The sequence below is a fragment of the Acipenser ruthenus genome, chromosome 2 (genome assembly GCF_902713425.1).
Source record: "Acipenser ruthenus chromosome 2, fAciRut3.2 maternal haplotype, whole genome shotgun sequence".
NCBI classification, from domain to species: domain Eukaryota; kingdom Metazoa; phylum Chordata; class Actinopteri; order Acipenseriformes; family Acipenseridae; genus Acipenser; species Acipenser ruthenus.
The window spans coordinates 110,708,555-110,734,899 of NC_081190.1; the positions used below are offsets into that span (position 1 = coordinate 110,708,555).

Sequence of the window (26,345 nt, forward strand, 5' to 3'; positions counted from 1 at the left end):
AGCACTGCAAGTAAAACGATGTTCTATACGAGAGGCACGATTACACCAAGCACTGCAAGTAAAACGATGTTCTATACGAGAGGCACGATTACACCAAGCACTGCAAGTAAAACGATGTTCTATACGAGAGGCACGATTACACCAAGCACTGCAAGTAAAACAATGTTCTATACGAGAGGCACGATTACACCAAGCACTGCAAGTAAAACAATGTTCTATACGAGAGGCACGATTACACCAAGCACTGCAAGTAAAACAATGTTCTATACGAGAGGCACGATTGCACCAAGCACTGCAAGTAAAACAATGTTCTATACGAGAGGCACGATTGCACCAAGCACTGCAAGTAAAACAATGTTCTATACGAGAGGCACGATTACACCAAGCACTGCAAGTAAAACGATGTTCTATACGAGAGGCACGATTACACCAAGCACTGCAAGTAAAACGATGTTCTATACGAGAGGCACGATTACACCAAGCACTGCAAGTAAAACGATGTTCTATACGAGAGGCACGATTACACCAAGCACTGCAAGTAAAACGATGTTCTATACGAGAGGCACGATTACACCAAGCACTGCAAGTAAAACAATGTTCTATACGAGAGGCACGATTGCACCAAGCACTGCAAGTAAAACAATGTTCTATACGAGAGGCACGATTGCACCAAGCACTGCAAGTAAAACAATGTTCTATACGAGAGGCATGATTACACCAAGCACTGCAAGTAAAACAATGTTCTATACGAGAGGCACGATTACACCAAGCACTGCAAGTAAAACAATGTTCTATACGAGAGGCACGATTACACCAAGCACTGCAAGTAAAACAATGTTCTATATGAGAGGCACGATTACACCAAGCACTGCAAGTAAAACAATGTTCTATACGAGAGGCATGATTACACCAAGCACTGCAAGTAAAACAATGTTCTATACGAGAGGCACGATTACACCAAGCACTGCAAGTAAAACAATGTTCTATACGAGAGGCACGATTACACCAAGCACTGCAAGTAAAACAATGTTCAATACGAGAGGCATGATTACACCAAGCACTGCAAGTAAAACAATGTTCTGTGACATTCATGTGTTCCAAAGGATTTTAAAGACTATCATATTCATCATCCACACCTTTCTAATCTTTCAAGGTTATTAACAACTGAGACGAACATAAAAATCTCCCAAAGAAAAGCTGATGTCAAAGTACAGATATGTGCACTGTTATAGTGCCCAAATAAATTTTGTTTGACTAGGCAGTAACTAAGGGTGGTCTTGGTTGGATTCAGTCCCAAGTGATTTGGATAGCAGTAATCTAAATCCATAACCACATTACAGGTTGTTAAGACCAGACACATGTTCACCTCACATAATATTCTGAAGTGACATAATGCGTCTGTCAGATTTCTTATCTGAAAACTGTATTTTTTAAATCTCTGAACATTCTTCACAGAAATCGCATGGCACTTAGGCACTGCAAATGTTAACTATTATTGCCCTGTTTTTGGCTTCTGTCAATGTTGGATACACATATTATTATTATTATTATTATTATTATTATTATTATTATTATTATTATTATTATTCAATTGGACATTAAGTGTTGATTTAGAAATGTGTATAAGCAGCATGTTTCCTGGAATACAGTTAACCCCGTCAGAGTACAAAAAGTAGCTGAACTTGTCTGGGGGAAAAAAGCACACGTGCTCCTAATTATAGTCAACAAGACTAGTCTAAACAGGAAATGTTAACATTGGATCTGGATCAAACAGATCAACAAAGTCATCCGTTACATTTTTATTTTTTTTTCATTTTCAGAACAAACTGAACTGGAAACTATCAATACCTGAAAAGGCCCAAAGATATAAAGACATTGTAACAGGGGGAAGTTCTACGTGTGTGGGTTGTCACTGAATAATAATGAGTCAGCCACAAGGCATTGGGTGTTGACACGCCGCAGATTCATCAACAACACAGGTGCTGCCACTAGGGTACCAGCAATGGTAGCCCAAGTGTCAGATTTAATAAAGAAAACAAAACAAAGCTAAAAATAAAAGTTTGCCACACAAAGCGAGCGCTAGCCTCATTAAAAGAGCTGTCCCGCTCCACGAACCTACTACACTACGTTACCCTCCCTATAGGGATCAACATCCCCTGACACCTGCTGTTGCTCCCGAAGTCCCGGCCTCCCAGCGACTTACAATAGTCCTGGCTGGCAGAGCCTTCACAGGCACCGGCTTGCAGTTGAGGGTTCTGTAGTAGTTATCCTGCAGAGCAGACACTCTCCTTCTGGATGTAAACAAAGCGCCTGTCTATACAGCCATGGCAGTGCAGTCACCTCGAGCTGTGCGCAGCAGCCCCAGCCAATCCAGACCTCCTCATCAGCTCAGATAGCTAGCAGTTAGGGTCCCTTCTGGAATCCAATTGATTTGCAACCAACCAAAACAACTACAATGCACTCTAGTACAGGTTGTTGTAGTTGATGGATTCTCTAGGCCAGGGGTGTCAAACTCCAGTCCTCAAGGGCCGCAAGGTCTTCTGGTTTTCATTCCAGATTAAGCTCTCAATTAACATCATTGATCTAATTATTTGTTCAATTGGACATATTTCATATTTTTCACTGTCTTTTATAGTTGATGATTTAAAACATGCACTTGATTCTAGGTATACTGCCTATGAAACATTTTGAGGCCTGGAAAGAATTGTTTAATTAATACAATAATTAGACCAATTAAGTAATTGAGCGCTTGGGTGGAACGAAAGCCAGAACACACTGCGGCCCTCCAGGAGCTGAGTTTGACACGCCTGCTCTAAGCTGCACCTATATTACATTTATTATATTTTTTTATTACAATACACTTCTTCCCAAGGATAATGAAATAATTCAGTTGTTCTGTGTTGGAGGTATTTAGGTTATCCCAGTGGCACTAGAAAGATAAGATTTGAACACTGCTGGTTCCAACCTGTAATAGGTTTGTTTTCTTAAAAATTCAGTCTTCTTCAGGTAATCTTCAATCAAAATAGTTTAATTCAGGAACACAGCAAATCCAAAAGACAGTGCAGAACATAATCACGTGCAGAAGCTGCAGGTAAACCGACAGGTCTCGACAGGTAGCATTCGAGCCCCGAAATACAGGTTACAGACATTAATATACAGGGCAGGTTACATCCCACAGGGAGTGGAAATCTCCTGCTTTCACCATTGAACAGAGTTGGCCCCCCTTCACTGGAGGCGTACCCGCCCGTGCTCTGAGACGTGGGACCAGAGGCACAGTGCGCCACTCCTAGCTGAAGTCTGTGTATTACAACCAGTTTTAGTTGGGTTGATTGTGGTTCACACCTATGATTAAAATCAGCATTTTAAGTAGAAACAACTCATGTATAAACAGTAATGAGTCATGAAAAAACAGTTTCCGGACACCTCAAGCTGTGTGCAAATGTACATAGCTACAAGTGCAGGTCAGCGCTAAGCAGTAGATGAAAAGAACTTTCAATTAAACACAGGAAAATCACACAATGTTCAGAGAGAGGTTCTCGCTTCTTTACCATTTAAAGGGGCACATACAATTTATATAAAACCTTACAAACCGATAAGGGAGCAATTACTATCTGAAATTACTAGTGAAAGAACAGCAACGGACAGCAATTGCTTGAGAAACAAAACCAACTCAGTCAATGTTGCCATGTTCACCACAGGATACAACTGGCAAGGAACTAGGAAGCATTCTTAGGGAGCTCATCAATTTGGAGGAAGTGTGGAGATAAAGTAAAACACACACAAAAACAGTCCATTCAGCTCCCAATGCATGTGTTAAAAAAAGAGCAGAATCATCTTCCCTTGAAATGAAAGCAGGTAGTGAATCATAATTCAACTGGAAGCTGTCTGAGTAGCAGCCAAACAGTGCAGGTATCTAATATCAAATGCAAAAACCTGTTCTGCAGACCTGTCACCGTAGTTACGTTTGCTTTCACTGCCAAAAGACAGGTAAAAGTTTTGATTGGCCACGTTAAAGAATTACAACCTCTAAGAATGAATATACACCCCCCTGATAAAAGACTGCTCTCAAAGACCCATCTGAATAGTTTATTGGTCAGTGTGGCAATGTGCCCCGCCCCTGTGTGCATTTCTGTGTTGTATGTTGCGTGTGGTGTGTTAATGTTGGTGTATAGAGATGGCTGCACGGGATATAAATGGATGTGTGCAGCATGAGTTATTTAAAATGTATAATTGTATTTAGGCACGGGATTGCACATCACTTCACGTGCATTTAAAGTATATAATATGTGAGCACGAGGTTGCACATAATTAATTCACGTGCTGGGATTCAAGTGAATAATTAATTAGTAATTGCACAACAGTATATACAGACATGCTCAAATGTGTTGGTACCCCTCCACAAAAAACAAAGAATGCACAATTTTCTCTGAAATAACTTGAAACTGACAAAAGTAATTGGCATCCACCATTGTTTATTCCATATTTAATAGAAATTAGACTTTGCTTTTGATTTTTTATTCAACATAATATTGTAAATAATAAAACAAATGAAAATGGCATGGACAAAAATGATGGGACCGCTAACCTAATATTTTGTTGCACAACCTTTAGAGGCAATCACTGCAATCAAACATTTTCTGTAGCTCTCAATGAGACTTCTGCACCTGTTAACAGGTAGTTTGGCCCACTCTTCCTGAGCAAACTGCTTCAGCTGTCTCAGGTTTGATGGGTGCCTTCTCCAGACTGCAAGTTTCAGCTCTTTCCATAGATGTTCGATAGGATTCAGATCAGGACTCATAGAAGGCCACTTCAGAATAGTCCAATGTTTTGTTCTTATCCATTCTTGGGTGCTTTTAGCTGTGTGTTTTGGGTCATTATCCTGTTGGAGGACCCATGACCTGCGACTGAGACAGAGCTTTCTGACATTGGGCAGTACGTTTCGCTCCAGAATGCCTTGATAGTCTTGAGATTTCATTGTGCCCTGCACAGATTCAAGGCACCCTGTGCCAGGCGCAGCAAAGCAGCCCCAAAACATAACCGAGCCTCCTCCATGTTTCACTGTAGGTATGGTGTTCTTTTCTTTGAAAGCTTCATTTTTTCGTCTGTGAACATAGAGCTGATGTGACTTGCCAAATAGCTCCAGTTTTGACTCATCTGTCCAAAGGACATTCTCCCAGAAGGATTGTGGCTTGTCAATATGCATTTTAGCAAATTCCAGTCTGGCTTTTTTTTGTTTTTCTTTCAAAAGTGGAGTCCTCCTGGGTCTTCTTCCATGGAGCTCACTTTCGCTCAAAAAGCAACGGATGGTGCGATCAAAAACTGACGTACCTTCACCTTGTATCTCTTTGGCAGTTATCCTTGGTTCTTTTTCTACCATTCGCACTATCCTTCTGTTCAATCTGGGGTCGATTTTCCTCTTGCGGCCGCGCCCAGGGAGGTTGGCTACAGTTCCATGGACCTTAAACTTCTTAATAATATTTGCAACTGTTGTCACAGGAACATCAAGCTGCTTGCAGATGGTCTTGTAGCCTTTACCTTTACCATGATTATCTATTATTTTCTTTCTGATCTCCTCAGACAACTCTCTCCTTTGCTTTCTCTGGTCCATGTTCAGTGTGGTGCACACAATGATACCAAACAGCACAGTGACTACTTTTCTCCATTTAAATAGACTGAATGACTGATTACAAGATTGGAGACATGTGTGATACTAATTAAAGAAACTAATTAGTTTGAAATATCACTATAATCCAATTATTTATTATCTTTTCTAAGGGGTACCAACAAATGTGTCCAGGCCATTTTAGAATATCTTTGTAGAATAAGCAATAATTCATCTCTTTTCACAGCTTCTTTGCTTTATTCTATGACATACCAAAGGCATGCAAGTATACATGATAAAATAGCTTTTAATTTCATCACTTTTCAGGAGGAATGAAGCATTATTTCAATGAGCTGTAAGGGTACCAACAAATTTGAGCACGTCTGTATAGATGCACGTTTTACTCACTCGGGGTGGTGTGTTCGGTGAGTGGAGAACGGATGTGGAGAGGAGGTAAAAAGAATAAAAAGAATAACAAGAATAATAAGAATAATAAGAAGTGTTTAAACTCACCGTGTTTGTGTGTCTGTCTGTCCACCGTTTGTTAATGTTAGTTCGTTTTGTTTGTCTATTTATTTTGGCGTAAAGTGCCGTGTCCTGTCTTCTGTTTGTTTAAACCTTTTATTTTTAATAAACCGCGCAACAGCGCTTTCATCATTTCACCTCATCTGTTCTCTGTGTATTAATTTCCTGGTTCTGACGTCACCACTCAGCTAGCCGTGTGACATATGGTGTCCTGTGTGGGATAACAGCACCTCCAAGCGTCAGACCAGGGAAAGTGCATTTTTATTTTTGAAGTGTCTTTCTGGGGGAAAAAAGAAAAAAAAACAACCCACAGGACTGTTTAAGAAAAAAAAATGGGAAAAAACAGCCTGAAGAAGCAGCAACAGCAGAGCAAAAGGGGAAAGGAGGAAGCAGGGCTGTGGTGTTTTGCCTGTGGTAAAACCTGTCACATCACCATGCACTGCTCCGTCAATGTGGCTCTTCGGACACTGTCCCGAAAGATGGGATGGGTGGAAGACACTGAGGAGTGGTTCCGCCGGAAGGCTAGGAAGCCAGGACCTGACCGTCTGTCAGTGCCATTGTGCCCCCTCTGCAAGGGTAAGCATTACTTTGCCGTCTGTCCCTTCCGCAGTTATGAGGAGGAACTAGCACCTGAGTGGGAGGAGCCCGTGCATCCAGCGCCCAGATGGGGGGGGACCGCGAGCGTCCAGTGCCCAGACGGGGGGACCGCGAGCGTCCATCGCCCAGACGGGGGGACAGCGGGAATCCAAAGCCCGAGAGGCAGCTGTTCCCACCTCCACCAGCAGAGCAAGAATGCCTGCTGTCCCCACTTCCACCAGCAGAGGGTGAATGCCTGCTGGTATCACTTCCTCCACCATCACGAGGAGAGGAGCCGGAGCTGCCTCTGCCTCCACCATCACCACCAGCAGAGGAAGAATGCCTGCTGGTTTCCCCATCGCAACCAGCAGAGGAAGAATGCCTGCTGGTTTCCCCTTCCAAGACAGAGGGAGAGCCGCACCAGTTCCCTGCAAGTGAAGCAGAGCCGCACCAGTTCCCTGCAAGAGAGGCAGAGCCGCACCAGTCCCCTGCAAGAGAGGGAGAGCAGCATCAGTCCCCTGCAAGAGGGGGAGACTACACGCTACTCCCACCTTCGTCGCCAGGAGACTACACGCTGCTCCCACCTTCGTCGCCAGGAGACTACACGCTGCTCCCACCTTCGTCGCCAGGAGACTGCACGCTGCTCCCACCTTCGTCGCCAGGAGACTACACACTGCTCCCACCTTCATCGGCAGGAGCAGAGCAGCTGGAGCTGCCTCTGCCTCTGCCACCTTCACCGGCAGGAGCAGAGCAGCAGGAGCTGTCTCTACCTCCTCCACCGCCAGGAGCAGAGCAGCAGGAGCTGCCTCTACCTCCGCCACTTCCACTAGCAGAGGGTGAATGCCTGCTGGGTCCACTTCCACCAGCAGAGGGTGAATGCCTGCTGGGCCCACTTCCACCAGCAGAGGGTGAATGCCTGCTGGGTCCACTTCCACCAGCAGATGGTCAATGTCTGTTGGGTCCACTGCCACCAGCAGAGGGTAAATGCCTGCTGGTATCACTTCCCCAACCGTCATCTTCACCCCTAAGAGGAGAGGAGCAGGAGTTACCTCTGCCTCCATCACCACCAGGGGAAGAGATGCAGGAGCTGCTTCTCCCTTCACAAGAAAAAGTATCAGGACTTGATGCTGGCATTCCTCAGCAACCACTGCATAGTCTGCTGAGGGGAGCACAGCGGAAAACAGCCCGGCCGCAACGGCTACGAAGAGGTCCAGCACCGCCGCAGCCACTGCCACAGTGGCCAACCACAGCACCACGACTGGTCCTGACTCCGACACCACCCAAGGATGCCAGCCTCGCTTCGCCCAAGGATGCCAGCCTCGCTTTGCCCAAGGATGCCAGCCTTGCTTCGCCCAAGGATGCCAGCCTTGCATTGCCTGGGGCTGCCTGTTGCTCCGCATCACCTGGGGCTGCCTGTTGCTCCGCATCGCCTGGGGCTGCCTGTTGCTCCGCATCGCAGCAGGAAGTACTGTGGCCAGAACCCCACCAAGGGGAGCTGCCGGCCACGAAGAAGGGGGAGGAGGTCTGGAGACCACCAACCCCAGCAGCAGTTTCGCTGCCGGAGATCGTGGGGGAGGTCAGGAGACCTGCTCCCACTGCAGCACTTTCGCTGCAGGAGATACTGTGGCCGGAGCCCCGGAAGAGGGAGCTGCCGGCTACGAAGAAGGGGGGAGGTCAGGAGACCACCCCCCAAGCAGCTTTTCCGCTGCCAGGACTACCCCGGCTGGAGGAGCCAGACTGGGGACTATTAATGTCTCTGCTGACAGCATTTCCGCTGTCAGCTGGGAAGCTGCTGGAATTGCCACTAGCAGCAGAAGAATGACAGGAGTGTGCCACCCCGCTGTCAGCATTGCTGCTGACAGCCTTACGACCTGGGGGCCCCTTGAACCCTCCAGTTCTGGCCCAGGACTTTGTGCTGGACTTTTGGGCTTTTAAGGGGGGGTATATGTGGCAATGTGCCCCGCCCCTGTGTGCATTTCTGTATTGTATGTTGCGTGTGGTGTGTTAATGTTGGTGTATAGAGATGGCTGCACGGGATATAAATGGGTGTGTGCAGCATGAGTTATTTAAAATGTATAATTGTATTTAGGCACGGGATTGCACATCACTTCACGTGCATTTAAAGTATATAATATGTGAGCACGAGGTTGCACATAATTAATTCACGTGCTGGGATTCAAGTGAATAATTAATTAGTAATTGAATCCCGGCACAACAGTATATATAGATGCACGTTTTACTCACTTGGGGTGGTGTGTTCGGTGAGTGGAGAATGGATGTGGAGAGGAGGTAAAAAGAATAAAAAGAATAATAATAAGAAGTGTTTAAACTCACCGTGTTTGTGTGTCTGTCTGTCCACCGTTTGTTAATGTTAGTCCGTTTTGTTTGTCTATTTATTTTGGTGTAAAGTGCTGTGTCCTGTCTTCTGTTTGTTAAACCTTTTATTTTTAATGAACCGCGCAACAGCGTTCATCATTTCACCTCATCTGTTCTCTGTGTATTCATTTCCTGGGTCTGACGTCACCACTCAGCTAGCCGTGTGACAGTCAGTCATTCTAGTACGTTTCACTGAACCACCCGGAAGCACAATAGACCAGCTTCTTTCATCCCAACCTTATGTGGTGTTGTTGCTATGGTCACCTGCATAGTAACTGATCACTCCATTCTAGCACCCCCAAAAATCAATCATGGAAAAGACAGAACCATGCAGTAGTCATACAGAATGATGTGTCCAAATCATGAAGCCATTTTCATTCAGACTTTTACAAAGCCAGATATCATTAGGAAATGTGCAGTCCTGCTTTGCTAACTTGAAAAGGCACAATTAGTAAATCTTCATTAGTATAGATAGGGGCAAACAGGTTTGATAACATATGGGATCTAAAATACTGCAACCTATTGCATTCTATTAAAAAATGTGGGGGTTAACATAATATACTGTGTTTGTTAACAATATCTATATATAATTATCTAACTGGAAACTACACATGTACTGTTGTCCTGGAATAATACGACACAATTCAGTTTGGATAAACAAACAGCACAGAGTCCACAGCTACAGTGGAAATACTATTATCTCCTACTCTGTGTATTCATTATATCTGAAGAGCAAAGGGGATATTTGCTTAGATGCACTGTCGTGTTTTAAATTCAAAATGGTATAAAGAACATTATACCATTATCTGTGTTTTGAGGATATATTGTAAATTGCTCTTTCTATTACAGAAATCAGTGAGCATCTTCCTAGAATTTTCAAACATTCTAAATTGTATAATGTGTATAAATGGTGAAATCTGAAATGCTGGTGTGTTTCAAAAAGCTGATATGCAGTATATGTTATAACTTATACCTCATTGTATGTTGCAGTCATTCTTTACTGAAGCAAAATGTCCTGAAAAACTGGAATTATCTTATTGCAAATGACTACCCATATGCAACACGAAATTTATAATTTTAGCCTTGATAGACATAGGCCATATTTGATTTTTACTTGAAACTGGGCTTTCTTTTTTGAAAACTTGTTTTTAATGAAACAAGCCATACAGCATGCCCATTAGTAGTAATATTACTATAGCTTATGTCAAAAGGCTAATTTATGACCCTTTTGACCTTTTTTTGACCTTATAGGTATGAATTTATGAATATATAATGAGGGGCATGGATTTATGAATTTATGAATATATAATGAGGGTATGGATTTATGAATTTATGAATATATAATGAGGGGCGGGGATTTTATATAGACATTTGGAATATGGGTAATGATATATATATATATATATATATATATATATATATATATATATATATATAAAACAGCCCTGTGTATTTAATAAGTGCTTATAAACATTAAATATTTATAAATGTAAAAGAGTATGAAAATAAAATAATTACTGTTGGGAGGATTCGAACCCACACGGACAATTAAGTCCATTGCCTTAACCACTCGGCCACAACAGTTTTTTCTTAAAATATTAATAAATAAAAATAAGTATTAAGCTTACCATGGGTTTCAGAGAATCAAGGTGGTTAGGTGTTTGAGCAAAAGGTTGAAATGATCGAGACTATGAAGGGTTTTTGTTTTTTTGTTTTTTTTTAAAGGGGCATGTCTGGGCATGTATTTCAGACCTTATAAAAAGGAGGAAAATATTTTGCCAACTTATTAGAGTGGTACACCAGATGGCTCATACCTTTGTTAGTGGCTGCTCAGAGAAAGTGGATCTTGAGGATCGGGAAATGTCTGAACTTATAAAAGCTTTTAAAAAAATGCACATTAGCCCCTCCACAGATGCAAAAGAAACCACGGCTTGTAAAAAAGTTTCAAGAGAGAGTCCAAGCATGGGGCCTTCAAGCATTCTTCCCAAGGATCGTCTGTGTACTGTACAATCTCCTCTGTGGCCTGAACTGAAAACAAACATCAATGAGAGAGAGAGGGGTGGATGTAATAGGGTAACTCTGAAAACGCCCACAGGGGCGGCGCCTCTAGGACCACCCATTCAAGGATCTCTGATAGGTCATCTCAAAGGATCCCCCGCGGTGCCTGAGGCGTCAACACCCTCATAGGCCGAAAACTAATCTTGGGGAGCATACTAAAGGGGCTCCCCACATGTCCTTTTGATTGAAGGAGTCTGACACCATGGCTTCTGCAAACTTTAGATACTTCTCTGAAAATGCCGTTCTTGAACCGTGCGATCTTGAGATGGATTGGACCAGTGAAGAAATGACACAGCTTATAAAAGACTTTGAAAATGTCCCGCTCCTCAATCCTGCAGAGTCTGACGACGTTGACGGGGGCCTAGGCATCTCTTTTGAAAAAGTATTAAAGATCTCTATGGGTCTCGTGGCTTCTCTATTGGAAGTGATCATTGACCGTGATATGGTAAAAAATTGCCGTGGTTGTGAAATTGACCACCCGAGCCAACTGAGACACAGCTGCCTTTTTGAAGCGGCCCCCAATTATTTTGATCAACATTTTGAAGAAATACTAGAAAAAATACACGTCCCGTGGCTGAAGCTTCTGATAGCTAAAGCTCTAGCGTGTTTCAATTTTCATCCGTCTTTAACAAAACTTCAGAAACTGGTGGAAGATATTTTAACAGAGCTAAGACCAGAACACAGCATTAGACGTAAACTGATTCATCTACAAGAAACCCTGGATGACAAGACCCGAGACATTGTTAACAAAATTACCAAAGCTTTCTACCATCGCAGTTTTACTAACCCGCGCGCGCCATTAGCATATTACGGGGCCTGTGACTTTGAAAATGGGGAACGTCCAGACTCCAGCAAAACTGAGGAAAACCATGGAGGGGCTGTTGTTTGAGTTATTAGCTGAGAAAGTGGCTTGCAAGAGACTCTTTCAAAACCTGATCCCCGTAAATGTAAAAATGTTTAGCAATTTAAAAAGTGTAACTGATTTAATCCGTAAAGATATTGATACTAAAGAATGGTCAGAGTTGGTAATTACCCATATAAAACACTGTAAACCCTTAAATGCATTTTTAATGAATATATTACCTGTAATGTTTGATGAAATAGAAGATTGCAAATGTACACATATCCTTGTTTTGTATGCTTATGTGACTGATGTATGTTTTTATAACATGGCCAGGTTTTTAAGAGATGAAGATATATCAATAGTTGTGCAAAATGTCGTGGATTATTTAGTGACTAATCATGAATGTTTGTGTAAAAACTTTATAGCTCTTCTAAAATGTCCTAATCTTCTTGATAAACTGTGAATAAAACTTTTGAACGTCCCACATGTCTCTGAAGTGTTATGATAACCTTTGAATAAAAACTTTTTGAAAGTCATATTGTTCTCAGTTGTGTTATTTTGGTTAAAGATGACACACCAGCGTATGAAAAAAATATACTACGATCCATCAAATCCTGGAGGTTTAGGGGGTTTACAGACTCTTCAAAGAGCTCTGAGGTCTGATGGACCTAAAGTCTCTGAGAGGGTCGTAACTGACTTTTTATCAGAGCAAGACTCATATACGTTGCATAAGCCCTCTAAAATAACTTTTAAAAGAAACACGGTATTTGTATCTAATATCGACACACAGTGGCAAGCTGATTTAGTGGATATGTCTAGCTTGTCAAAAGAAAATGGAGGTTATAAGTACATGTTAACATGTATAGATATCTTATCCAAATATGCATGGGTCTTACCATTGAAAAATAAGTCATCTAAGGCGGTGACAGAGGCGTTCAAGAGGATCATCGGCGCTGGTAGGAAACCTAAAAAACTACAAACTGATAAAGGGGCCGAATTTCTAAACAAAACATTTCAGAACATGCTAAAAAAACATAATATTCTACACTTTACCACGGGGAATGAACTAAAAGCATCTATTGTTGAGAGATACAACAGGACTCTTAAAACAAGAATGTGGAAATATTTCACCGCTTTTAACACGCATAAGTATATGGATAAACTACAAGAAATGGTACATGCATATAACAACTCCTTCCACCGTAGTATTCAAATGAAACCTTCAGAAGTTAATGAAGATAATTCATTTAAAGTGTTTAAAACTTTATACTCTAAGAAGAAAAGCCCTAAACATATAAAGTTTAAGTTTGCCGTCGGTGACAGCGTAAGAATTTCAAAGTTAAGAGCTCCCTTTATAAAAGGCTATGAACAGACGTTTACATCAGAGATTTTTACTATAACAGAATGTATACCAAGATTTCCACCGGTGTATAAACTATGTGATTATGATGGAGAGCCTATAATGGGCACATTTTATGAACCAGAATTACAGAAAATAAATGTTAAGACTGATAGGCTGTTTAGGATAGAGAAGATAGTTGCCGAGAAAAAGGAAAATGGTAAAAAGTCTTATCTCATAAAATGGGCCGGTTGGCCTGAAAAATTTAACAGTTGGGTCGCAGAGCAGCAGGTGGTGGATCTAAAGAGTTAACAAGTACAGAGTGTATTTAATTACACTTAAAACATTATTCAAGATGTCTCAAGACTCTTTTTATGTAACTCTGCCTAGTAATGCTTCACAGGAGGTTTTCCCTAAAAATGCAATATCAAATTTTACTATCAAATTGGTTAAAACATTGAATCTACCGGGAAAATGGGAAGTTTGCTTAGCAGAGATTCAATATCCCCATACCTGGGATAATATTAGCCTTAAAGACAGCACTTTTATTACCAATGATATAGAAAATGCAATAAAACGTGAATATACTATACCAGAAGGATATTATGAGACCCTTCAGGATGTAATAGCGACCATGAACGATGTCCTGCTCGGAAAAGGACTAGATCAGAAAGGTGACAAGGCTCCCGATGAACAAAATAATAATGATTTGAAATTATTCTATAAACCTATAGAAAGACGAATTTATATAAAAAGTACTAAACCGTATATGCTTTTTACCAAAGAACACCTCGGACAAATGTTGGGATTTCGTGAGACTATAAAGGGTGAAACTATTAGCCTATTAGGTCCTATTGAGGCTAAAGTGTATTCTGCTTATTTGAGGACCAACTACCCAGCTGACATCAGAGTGGGCTTTTATACCCTGTATGTCTATACTGATATCATTACACATCAAGCCGTTGGAGATAGTTACGTGCCTCTTCTAAGATGTGTTCCTATTAAAGGCAAAAACAACGATATAATCACGGTAACTTACGACAGACCTCATTATGTGCCACTCAGCAAGACCACCTTTGACACGTTAACTATACAAATTAAGACGGACCAAAACAAGTTAGTGCCATTCCGTTTTGGGAAGGTTGTAGTGAAGTTGCATTTCCGACCTGTAAAGCCTCTTTTTTACACATAATTGAAAATGGGCCCTAATGGATATGTCAATCCTTATATTAATTATTACAAAAATCAGGCTGGTAATGGATTGCCAGGATTTTCTGGAGCTCCAGTAATGTATGGGGCGGGTATAGGGGGTATTTTTAGAAGTCTTTTCAGAAAAGCTTTACCGTTACTTAGAAGGGGTTTTGAAATAGTTAAACCTCATTTTAAATCAGCAGCTAAAAATATTGTTAGTGACGTGGTGTCAAATGTCCTAACAAGTCATAACCCTCATAGCCATAACAAGAGCCAGTCAGGTGAGGGCTTGATGGTGATGTCCCGAGGATACAAGAGAAAACGTAGCAAACCCCCAGGATCTCGCTATCATCCACACAAAAAGGCTAAACCAGCTACATTGAGGTCATTTAGTACCGGTAAACGGAGAAGGAGTAAGAAACCAAAGACTCCCAGAACAGCGAAAAAGAGAAACATCTTTTAAATCATGACGCTGGTACATCATATGTCTCAAGAATGTGTGAAATCAGAATTGGATCTGTTTACTATACCTTATACCCAGACAAGTATTGAAAAAAACCTTTATGTGGAAATTCCCCCCCTGTCTGCCTTGTCTGACACGGGCCCCCTCGAATTTTACATAGCGGGAAATGGGGAAGATTATCTTGATTTGAATAATACTCTTTTAAGACTTTCATGCAAAATTACTAGGGCTGATGGCTCAGATTTAGTTGGAGGTAGTATAGTCGGTATTATCAATTACCCTGTAGCTACCATGTTTTCACAAGTGGATGTAACTTTAGGAAATCGCTTAATCAGTCAAAGCAGTAATACTTATCCTTACAGAAGCATTATAGAAGCAATGCTAAACTTTAGTAAGGACACTCTAGAATCACAGTTCACTGCCGGCTTGTTTTACAAAGATACCCCAGGACATATGGATGAGACTGATCCTGCAGGGGCTAATGAAGGTTTAGTTAAACGGCATGCGTTTACCAGAATGAGTCATACTGTTGAACTTTTAGGACCTCTGCATGCGGATATATTTTTTCAAGAGAAACTCATGCTGAATGGGATTGACCTGAAAATTAAAATGGTGAGGGCCAATGACACTTTCTGTTTAATGTCTGATGCTGCAGAAGAGTTCAAACTTAAAATTTTAGAAGCATCTCTCTATATTAAAAAAGTAAAAGTGTCCCCTGAGGTCAGAATTGCCCAAGCTCAGGCCTTGATGACCTCTAATGCCCGATATCCTATTGATAGAGTGTCTATGAAAGTTTTTAGCATTCCTAGAGGGAGTAGGGTCTGTAATCAGGAGAATTTGTTTCTGGGGCAGTTACCAAAGTTTGTGGTTATTGGTTTAACAGATAATGATGCATTTAGTGGTTCCTACGCTAAAAACCCATTTAACTTTAAACACTTTGCTGGGAACTTTATAGCTATGTACGTCGATGGTGAACAAGTCCCCTCAAAACCTTTGCAACCCCACTATACAGCAAGACACAACCCAGTCAGGGAATATTACAGTCTAATACAGGCCACAGGTAGACATCTCAAAGACAAACCGCTGATAATTGATAGGTCAGACTTTATTAGAGGCTATACGCTCTATGCATTTGATTTGACCCCTGATCAAGAATGTGGAGATCATTTTTCCTTAGTGAAAAATGGTAATATGCGCCTTGAAATGCGTTTTGCCAATGCTCTGCCAGAGACGGTGAATATGATTGTATATGCTGTTTTTGAGAACGTGATTGAGGTTTCCCACCAAAGAGCTGTTCTCTTTGATTACTGAAAAGTTTGATACAACATTGATCCTTTTAAAATGAATACCACTCAGCTTACAGCTCTGCTAACCAGCAACCCATTGACTGCAAAGTATTTTTACGGGGTTCTAGCTAGTGATCAACTACCTAAAGGAAAAATAAAAAAATTGCCTGCAATACTCATTGTCAACACGGACCCCCAGAATTATCCGGGAGAACACTGGCTAGGGATTTATCTAAAAGAAGAGGGACAGGGAGAGTTTTTTGATTCTTACGGTAACCCCCCAGATTTTATTTATTTTCCTAAGACTATCTCAAACTTTTTAGACAACAACGTCAAACAAACAGTGTACAATAATCATCCTCTACAAGGTCTTATGACCACGACATGCGGCCATCACTGTGTTTTCTTTGTACATCATCGATCCAAAGGACTTACTTACCCTGAGGTTATGGCTCTCTACAGCTCTGATTTAAACAAAAATGATCTGATGGTGTCCCAATTTATACATTGTATGTCTAGCCCTAAAAAACAGAATTGTATAAATATATTTTCATGCGTGCAGTGTGTCAAGACTCATCATGATTTTAAAAAATGTTATGAATGTTAATCTTCAAAAAAAAAAAAACAAAAAAAAAAAACTTATGACAATGTAAATGGTGAATAAATATTTTTATTGCTGTAAATATATCAGACATTGTTTATATAACATATGCATGAATATACAACAAAATGTATCAGACAATGTTTACACAACATATGCATGAATATACAACAAAATGTACAAATATGTAAACTCAATAAAAACAGTAACATCTTAATAACTTTCCCATAACTGCTGTCTTTTTTTCTGCTTCTTTTGCATGGGAGTCTCTAAGGGTCGTTTTTTATAAGCTTCTATGAGTTGTCGTGTTTGAGAATTAGGTACTGTAGAATAGGGGACATTTATTACAGACAAACCTTTGATGAATTCGGACCATCCTACAGGCAACCTATGTTCAGGGATATGGGTATGCCCCGTTGCAGCCCTGATTAAATCAACCATATGCGACCCTCTAATGTTCTTGCCCCTAAGAATGAATTCCCCTTGATCATTCCATGAGGTAACCAAAGCATTCTGAGACATAGCGTTTAAAATAAAATTAGCATTTTTCTTAGATCTGGAGGGCACACTACTCATAACAGCAGTCACTATCTTAGATTCAGGTTCTGCTGCCGGTTGGTCCGTTTCCTCAGAGGGGGGTGTAATTAATGTAAGGGTATTAAACTCTTTTTCACTCTGTTTAAGCAGGGTTAGATATCTCTGTAAGGAGTTGGTGTATAGCTTAACTTTCTCATGGTCACTGATGTCGCTTCTAAGTAGAATGCTTTTCATTTCAGAGTCAAGTCGGCTTTCAACTGCTTTTTTAATAGGCTCGGGGTTTTGGGGCTCAGGCTGTCGAAGTCTATCAAGTTGATGCTGGGGTATCAGAAACATTTTCTGGGAGTGAGTCATTATTACAAATTAACTTTGATGCGATAAGAGTCCTGATAAAAAAGGCAATGCAATCCTTATTAAAGCTCCGATAAAACCACCACTCTGATTCACAGTTTTTTTCTTCTTTTTAATTGAATGCTTCTTATTGCATAGGCTCTTTATAACACGTCGCTGCTTTTTGAGAGTGTTTAACTGACTCGAAGTTAAGGGGATGTGACCCTTTAAGGCATTTAAGGCAATTTCCCCAATCGATTTGATAAAATCGTCTGAGGCGTTTCGTAAAATTGCTCTTCTCTGATGAGCAGAGCTATGAACTATGCTCTTTAAGAGATGGAGGTTACGTTTTATTCTAGCCGACATGCTGAGCTGTTGCATAGCCTAGATAAATAAAAGTTTTAGAGCAATAACCGGCCGTTTATAGGTGTTTTGATTTGGTATTTCTCAGGATGTACGCAACAGGCCAATCAGGAGTAAATAAACCAGTTCTTAGACGAAATGCTTCAGGGGTTTGGGCCTTTAAGTCTATTAAAAGATAACCATAGGGTTTTTTTGTCGCATCTTCAAACGCTTCTAAGAAAAACTTGGAGTTCCCGGGGTACATCTGACGGGCTAGTGTGTTGATTTGAAGTTTATCTCGAGGGTTTTTAAACAGAATAATGTAATTGGCATTCAAGTTTATTGTGCGGCTCATTTTTCCTTGAAAAAAAAAATTTTGAACCAAATACAGTACGCATAAATTCCTATGATGAACGTATTTTGTAAAAGCTTTCTGTATTTCATCATTTTCGCTAGCTGCTTCCATCAAGTCATCTATAATGAGTAAATTGATTTTGTTAGGAGGCATTAAATTATCATCGGTTAATGAATCTGGTATGCCTTCAATAAATTTGATATTTTTAAATTTAAGTGACAATTCATTGTATATTCCCTGCCAGCAACTATAACTCCAAATGATATTCTCAGGGGGTTTGGAAAAGATCTGTTGAGAGTTTTCTAAAAGCTGCTTCACAAAATAACTTTTCCCTGAATTGGAGGGTCCCGATATTATAGCTGCAAAAGGCACAGATAGTCTAATATCAAAACCTTCTTCAGTACCCATAAGGAATCGATGTGAAATCAGAACGCAAGACTCGCTTATTGTAGACTATTTGAAAGGTTTTCTGGAGTGGTTTGTTTTCCAATTGAAATTCTTTTTTATTGCGGCAAATCTGGGAGCCTCGAATCATGATATGTTCTGCAGGGGTGTTTCTATCATGATTCACAAAGTTTTGTACAAGGTCTTTTAATGAAGCGATGTTAATTAATTTGGAATTCTCATAGTTTAGGGTAATCCCCTTTACTTTGAGACATGTTTTTCCGTTGTTTGTGACGTACCCATATGTTTTAGGGCCCCCTGACACAAACTCTGTAATGTGTTCCCCCGGCTTCAACTCGCTAGTTAAATCACCAAGATAATCACCTAGTTTGGGACGCCAAGCCTGGGGCCTGCTGACAAAGATTACAGAGTCTGTATCATGATACAGACATCGACCCTGCAAACGATCCAAGAGGTTATAGAGCTCTAGCCGGGCGTAAGCGGTAGTAAATGCCGCTATGAATACGTTTACATTACCTGTGGGAGTATAGGTATCAGAAGCGTAACGCCACTGAACCTGAGCCACAGTATCACTTACAAAACAAAAATGCGAAACCTGATATCTTTTTGAAAAGAGATAATGGAAAAACTGGTCAGGATCCTTTACCAAGCTTGTAGAGAGCTGGTTAGTTCTCTGTGCTAGTTTTCCCCACAAACTATTGAGGCATAGTTTGGAGATTTGTCTTTTAGCAGGGTTAACATTAATGTTTTGAGGATCTAATTGAACCCCCTCTTTCTGAAAATATTCCGCAATATAACGCTCTTTACGCTCCTCATCGGTACAATGAGCAGGGTATCCTGAACTTTCCTGTTTCCCCTTGAGATGACTATTAATGTAACCTGTAAAGAGAGTGTCAGATTTCTGAGGAAAATGCCACACTTCATGTATTTTAGACACTTTGTAACCTTTCTCAAGAGCTTTAACTACCTCTACACTACACCATGTCCCGGTCAAGGCTCTTTCTCCAGAGGTATGATTACATACCCCCGTCTGGTTTAGTGTTTCTGCGCATGAACGGCAGAGGGTAAACATTAATTTACCACAGATGCGGGCAGGCAGTACAGGGAAATAAAGACCCCTAGGAGGCAGAACAGTTAATTTGAACAATCCAAAGTACTGGCTCAAGTCTTGAAAATTATGGTAAATTACAGTAGGATGGTCTACGGGATACACTTTTGTTTTGTTAACAAACGGATACAAACTAGTGAAATCAAAGTATTCCACCCTTTCATTTTCTTGGGCCACATAATGTAATGTAATGGCATTTGTACGTCCCCCAAACAGAGCCTCGCGTGGATTTATGCGTTCTGGAAAATCAGAACGAATCAGAAATTCGTGAACTTTAGGTTGTTTTTTCAGGGTGTTCCATTCATGTTCCCAAATAACTCTGACTTCCACCCCGTAAACCTTTTGCAATGTTTCAATCTTTTCATCAAAGTGATGATGCATCGTACCACACGATACTTTGCTTAAGGGGTTTACATCGGCCGAATCATAGCACAAGGGACAACCATGAAAAAAACACCCTGCAAATTCAAAAGCCGTACGCTTACCATTAATCACAGCATAACCGTCCAAGAAAAAGGGGCCTATTTTAAGCTCTCCGTAGTTTAAAGCGTGTTGAATGAAAACATTTTCAGTTTCTGCTACATACATTAACCATTGTATCGAGGCATTTGAAAAGCTTTTTTGCTGCTCACTGTAATTGTCGGGAGGAATGATCGCTATTGTGTCTTTAGGCATGAATTTACTTCTATACATAGCCATGCACAGTGAAGCAATGGTGGTACATTGGAAGGGGTCTATCTGCCCTATTGCATAAACCTCAGTCCGGAATTTGATACAGGCCTCTTTCAAAATTTCAACATCATTTTTGCAGTAGAATGCCATTTCGTCTCTGAAATTAAAAACACCCATCTTAATCGAATCATACCATTTGTAAAAGTCATCACGATCTTTAGACATCATTTGCTGAACACCATAGTAAATGGGATCAGGAAATGGCCCCACATAATTCTGGTTTTCAACAGTATTGAAAAAATGAGGAAAATATCCTTTTTTGGCTTCAAATCCCATAGCAGCAGGCAGGGCACTTAACTTCATGGGCAAAAAGTTAAAGGAATCAATGTACCGCATTTTAAAAGCTTCGTCTGTAAAACACATCAACTTGCTACCCTGAGCTATGATATTTGGGTTAATTCCGTTGGATACTAAATAATTCATCAGTAAATAACTGTCATAAGACTTTGCATTGTGTGCCAAGAAAGTATATCCTGCATAACAAGGTCTACGATACCGCTCAAAAAACTTTTTCACACATTCCTCGCCCTCCCAATACCATGATTCACCACCCATGTGCATGCAGTACAAATAATTAGGAATGTGTACGCCAGCTTCCTGACGACATTCAAAATCATAAAACACATATTTGTCTGTGGGTTCCTTAGGTTTAAGCATTTGAATGAAGCATTTATGATCACTGTGAGGTAACAACACGGCTTTACATAGCTTACAGTAAGGAGTAAGACATTTGTGAGTCTGTGGCTTTGTAGGGTCACATTTATAGAGAGAATAACACCTTGTACAAAGTTTTAAAAGGTCACACATAGAAACCTGTTTTTCACTGTTGGCTTTATCTCTGAGAATCTTATGCTCATCATAACAGAGCTGTGATCGACAATAACGATTGCAGTCGTTACATTTTACCTTTACAGAGGACTCGCTGTTACAGGCTGGGGAAAAACACACATTACAGTGTCCTTCACAGCGATGTCCAGATCGATTACTGTAGGCGGTGTAACAGTAATTACACAGATAGGCTGCACCCAGAAAACCTTTCAAGTTAACAATACCATAGAAATGATTCTCATGAAGAAACAGAAATACAGTTTTGTTTTTTGCTCGAGTATCTGTTTGGTGATTCAGGAACACATCCTTTTGAGGACATCTGTACCAGACCACAATTTTAACATCTAAGGCCTGTTCAAATTTATCTATGTCTACAAACGACACCATTTGATGTTCACTTAATCCCACACTCTGTTGAAGTTTTAAAGCCTCAGCCATACACATTTCATAAGCCCCTCTGAATTCTGGAAATATCAAGCTCAGTACGCTGTAGGCAAAGCATAATTGATTGTCTCTGTTGTAACATATAATCAGATGCTTGGCTTTTTTTCTAATAAGCTCACTTTTCATTAAGGTCTGCAAACATCTCCTTACACCACCTCCTTCTGGGCACCTAATAACCTGCACAATCAACATTAAAGAGTCATCAGCCAAAATTTCACTATGACTTTGAAGGAGAGCTTCAATCTGACTGAGAAAATCATCTAGACTTAAATTGGCTCCACTCATTTTTACATACACTGGTATATCTAAGGATCCCGCTCGTAATTCAAGTTGGACAACGTCTGAGGGTCTTAGCGTTCTAGAAACCTCACTCAACATATTCTCTAACGTTTCATGTAACACCGTAAAAACTTCAGCGTAGGAATCCAAGTCATACAGATGTGTAAAGTTAAGAGGTTGCTTCAATTCGAAATTGTTAAACATAGGTCTATGTCTACGCTGTACACCTTCCCCACCAATTCTATCACCGGCACTATCTCTATGGGGGGCCTGTAAACCTGAAGGACCTGCCACTTGATCATCATGTAATACACCACCCCCCAGGACTTTTATGCTAAAAGAATCATCACGGTAAGCCCCGTCGTTCAAACCTCCCCCTATTTGTTTTTCCACATCAACTACACTCTCTAGAGTATCATGATTCTCTCTATACATTTCATGCAGAAGCTTATCCAAAGAGTCAAAATTGATCTGAGTCAATTTAGCATCATTAACAAACACACGGCACTGGGAGTTATTGCTGTCTATATTAGTGGAGTTGTCATTTATCGGGGGCCTATCTGGAGAAATTTCATCAATCAGAGCCCTGATTGACGGTAAACTATACGCATTATAATTTATATCATTTAATAGTTTGTCTAGATAGTCAAAATTCTCGAAACCATTTAAATTTTGGGGGTGAACGGGGGGCAGACAGACATTGGGGGCTGTAGACATACTATGTGTATGTGAACTTGTTGAAGGATCAGAATTTAAGGTATTTTTAGGTACGAATATAGAATTTACCACAGAATTTGACACATTATGACTCGGATCAATTGAAACCTTTTTATTTTTTAGAACACCATTCACAGCCGTATCATCATTGTCAGAATCATCAACAGTAATTTCAATGTGTTTCCTTTTACATGTTTTTTTGCGATGTGGTTCCATTGTAGCTCTACAAATACACTGTTATTGTTTTAAAAAACCCAGCGTTTTCAATAGGGTAATTAATGTTTGTATATTCTGAGCCACTTCTGGGTCAGAAACTAGGGCCCTTATAGCAGGATGTCTGTAAATGATCTGCTCTATAGTCATATGTACATGTTTCAATAGCTCAGCGCTGTGATACCTAGCAGTAGTTGAAGTTGAGGGGATCGTAGGTTTTAGCCTTTGTGATACTTTGGAGACTGTGGGGGTGCCTCTTGCTTGTAGTGAAGCATGAAACCTTTCGGAAAATTTACGCGGCCTTTTAGACTTTGGGTCTCTGCTGAAGGATGTGTCGTCCTCGGAAGATTCGCTTTCCACAAGAAGTGTACGTCTAGTGGGCCGTTCTAAATGAAAATATGCCAAAATATACAATCAGACCAAAAATACCTTAACAGATGATTGAAATATTTAACAAAAAAAAAAACAAAAAAAAAAAAAACTTCATTTTAAATACACTTACTTTTGAGAGGTCTTTTTGCAGATTTTTGAGGTCTATTGGGATGCTCCAAGGGGGTATACGCATGTATAACCTGGCCCTCCTCCGAAGTACCGGCCACGTCGTTCCTTTCGGAATTTTCAGGAACTTCTAAAATAATATAAACGGTTGAATATGAATGTTTTAACCTAAAAATAATTAATATTATGAAAAACGATCAAACATTTTTTATTAATCTATAAAAACAATACGGTTCATACTTTTAGACAATTCGGAGTCTGACGCTAGATCACTGAAGGATGTCTTGAAGTACTGTTCCAAAAGCTCAGAATCTTCAATATATTCAGCTTCTAAAAACAGAATGAATCAGGTATGTTTTTAAAAGGAAATCATAATAAGCTAAAAAACAATGTCTAGCATGTAATATCATTCACGCACTATATATATCATAAGTACCTTTATGTATTTGTTATTAATAAAACAAACAGATAAATATGTCTACTATTTTACTCACTTTCCGGCTTTTCTGTTATCACTGAGAAATTATTTAAAAAGTCCTCAGGCACGATTAGATCGCACGGTAGCTCAAGGGAAATGCTGTGCCCTGGGATTGTATCTGCAATTTAAAAGGAGGTACTTATAGTTAGACCAGAAAAAAAAAAAAAAAAAAAAAAAAAAAAAAAAAAAAAAAAAAACCCTCGCGATATTTTGGTTAGCAAAATGAAAAACTCACCATTCTGACTATCCAAAAAAAATGTCGGGGACAATGGAATGATTGTAGGTGAGAGGGGAATGAGCATAGGAGGATGCTCAATTACTTCCTCCTGGTGTGAAATTAAATGTTCTTCAATAAATTCCTGGATATCTATAACAATGAAAATATATGATTTTAAATAAATAAAATAATAATAATATTAATGACAACATAAAATAAAACACATTGCATATCCTGATGTAATAACCCCTTTTTTATAATTTATATTTTTAGATATTGTCACTATTATCTCATTTTATACACACACACACACACACACACACACACACACACACACACACACACACTTAATGAAAAAGAAAGTTTAAAAGAAGTTATTAAAAGCAAAAAGAAAACGTCTTATTCACCATTTAAAAGCATTTAAACAATATACATATATACACTTAATGAAAAGAATGTTTAAAACCGCATATCACAAAATAAAACAGATATTAAATTAAATATTTATAAAAAAAAAAAGAAAAAAAACCAAAAAATCTACCAAAGTACAATTTCTGAAAAAGCGCTCTCTCTCTCTCTCTCTCTCTCTCTCTCTCTCTCTCTCTCTCTCTCTCTCTCTCTCACCGTTTTTCAAAAAAAAACTTCCCAGACAAAACGTTTTACAGTCAGCATTCCCTGAAAGCATTTAAATTAACATTACACACACGCACACACACTCACACACACACGCACACGCACACACACACGCACACACACACACGCACACACACGCACACACACACACACACACACACACACACACACACACACACACACACACACCCACTTAATGAAAAAGAAAGTTTAAAAGAAGTTATTAAAAGCAAAAAGAAAACGTCTTATTCACCATTAAAAGCATTTAAACAATATACACATATACACTTAATGAAAAGAAAGTTTAAAACCGCATATCACAAAATAAAACAGATATTAAATTAAATATTTATAAAAAAAAAAAAGAAAAAAACAAAACAAAAAAATCTACCAAAGTAGAATTTCTGAAAAAGCGCTCTCTCTCTCTCTCTCACCGTTTTTCAAAAAAACTCCCCGGACAAAACGTTTTACAGTCAGCATTCCCTGAAAGCATTTAAACTAACATTACACACACGCGCACACACACTCACACTTGATGAAAAAGAAAGTTTAAATCCGCATATCACAAAATAAAACAGATATTAAATTAAATATTTATAAAAAAAAAAAGAAAAAAACAAAACAAAAAAATCTACCAAAATACAATTTCTGAAAAAGCGCTCTCTCTCTCTCTCTAACCGTTTTTCAAAAAAACTCCCCGGACAAAACGTTTTACAGTCAGCATTCCCTGAAAGCATTTAAACTAACATTACACACACACGCACACACACACACACTTAATGAAAAAGAAAGTTTAAATCCGCATATCACAAAATAAAACAGATATTAAATTAAATATTTATAAAAAAAAGAAAAAAACAAAACAAAAAGAAAACACGATTACGCAGCATCACCGACACACCCCACATTGTTCATCATAAACATAAATTAAGTATCAAACATTTTTTACCACACATCTAACATTTACAGCCAATTTAAACATTAAACCTAGGACATACCGTTTAGATCCTCATTGCTGTGGCTTGATTCAACGTCCATTTATAGCTGAAGTGGTTCTTTACGGGATAAGGTATCTTTGAGAGGATTCGTCCTTTTTCCAGAAGTGTAATACTTAGCTCTGTACGTGGACGATTTTTATACTCTCAAGATCCCCGGTATTTGCCTTTGTAACCACACGGGGTCCGGATCAGGCTGGATCAGGTGAGATAAACCCGACACCCCGAAAGTTGCCTAGACTAGCTGGCGCTGAAATCTGCCCCTCTCCGCTTCTCTAAAGCGGCTATTCACAAACCCATCCGTCATATTCTCGATATTATGCGGAAATTATGTTTTATTATGTTTAAATCACGTTTTTAAAGGTATGCTTTT

General features: G+C 39.8%; 1 protein-coding gene across 1 annotated transcript; it reads right to left on the minus strand.

Moving 5' to 3' along the window:
• Positions 1-20,885: 20,885 nt before the first annotated feature.
• LOC131703396 (uncharacterized) lies at positions 20,886-26,118 on the minus strand. The gene is made up of 6 exons (XM_059006448.1): positions 25,976-26,118; positions 24,363-24,494; positions 24,144-24,245; positions 23,890-23,979; positions 23,654-23,779; positions 20,886-23,537 (listed from the first exon to the last, which is right to left on the minus strand). The coding sequence occupies exons 1-6, from the start codon at positions 26,013-26,015 to the stop codon at positions 23,176-23,178; spliced, it is 852 nt and encodes a 283-aa protein (XP_058862431.1). The 5' UTR covers positions 26,016-26,118; the 3' UTR covers positions 20,886-23,175.
• Between the last annotated feature and the right edge of the window lie 227 nt (positions 26,119-26,345).

Bases quoted from the DNA above. Each gene is read 5' to 3' on its own strand.
- LOC131703396 (XM_059006448.1), bottom strand. From the start codon at position 26,015: ATGGACGTTGAATCAAGCCACAGCAATGAGGATCTAAACG. The intron at 24,246-24,362 runs GTGAGTTTTTCA...TTTAAATTGCAG, and splicing joins TTTTTTGGATAGTCAGAATG to ATACAATCCCAGGGCACAGC. The intron at 23,538-23,653 runs GTAAGTGTATTT...ATTTTCATTTAG, and splicing joins TGCAAAAAGACCTCTCAAAA to AACGGCCCACTAGACGTACA.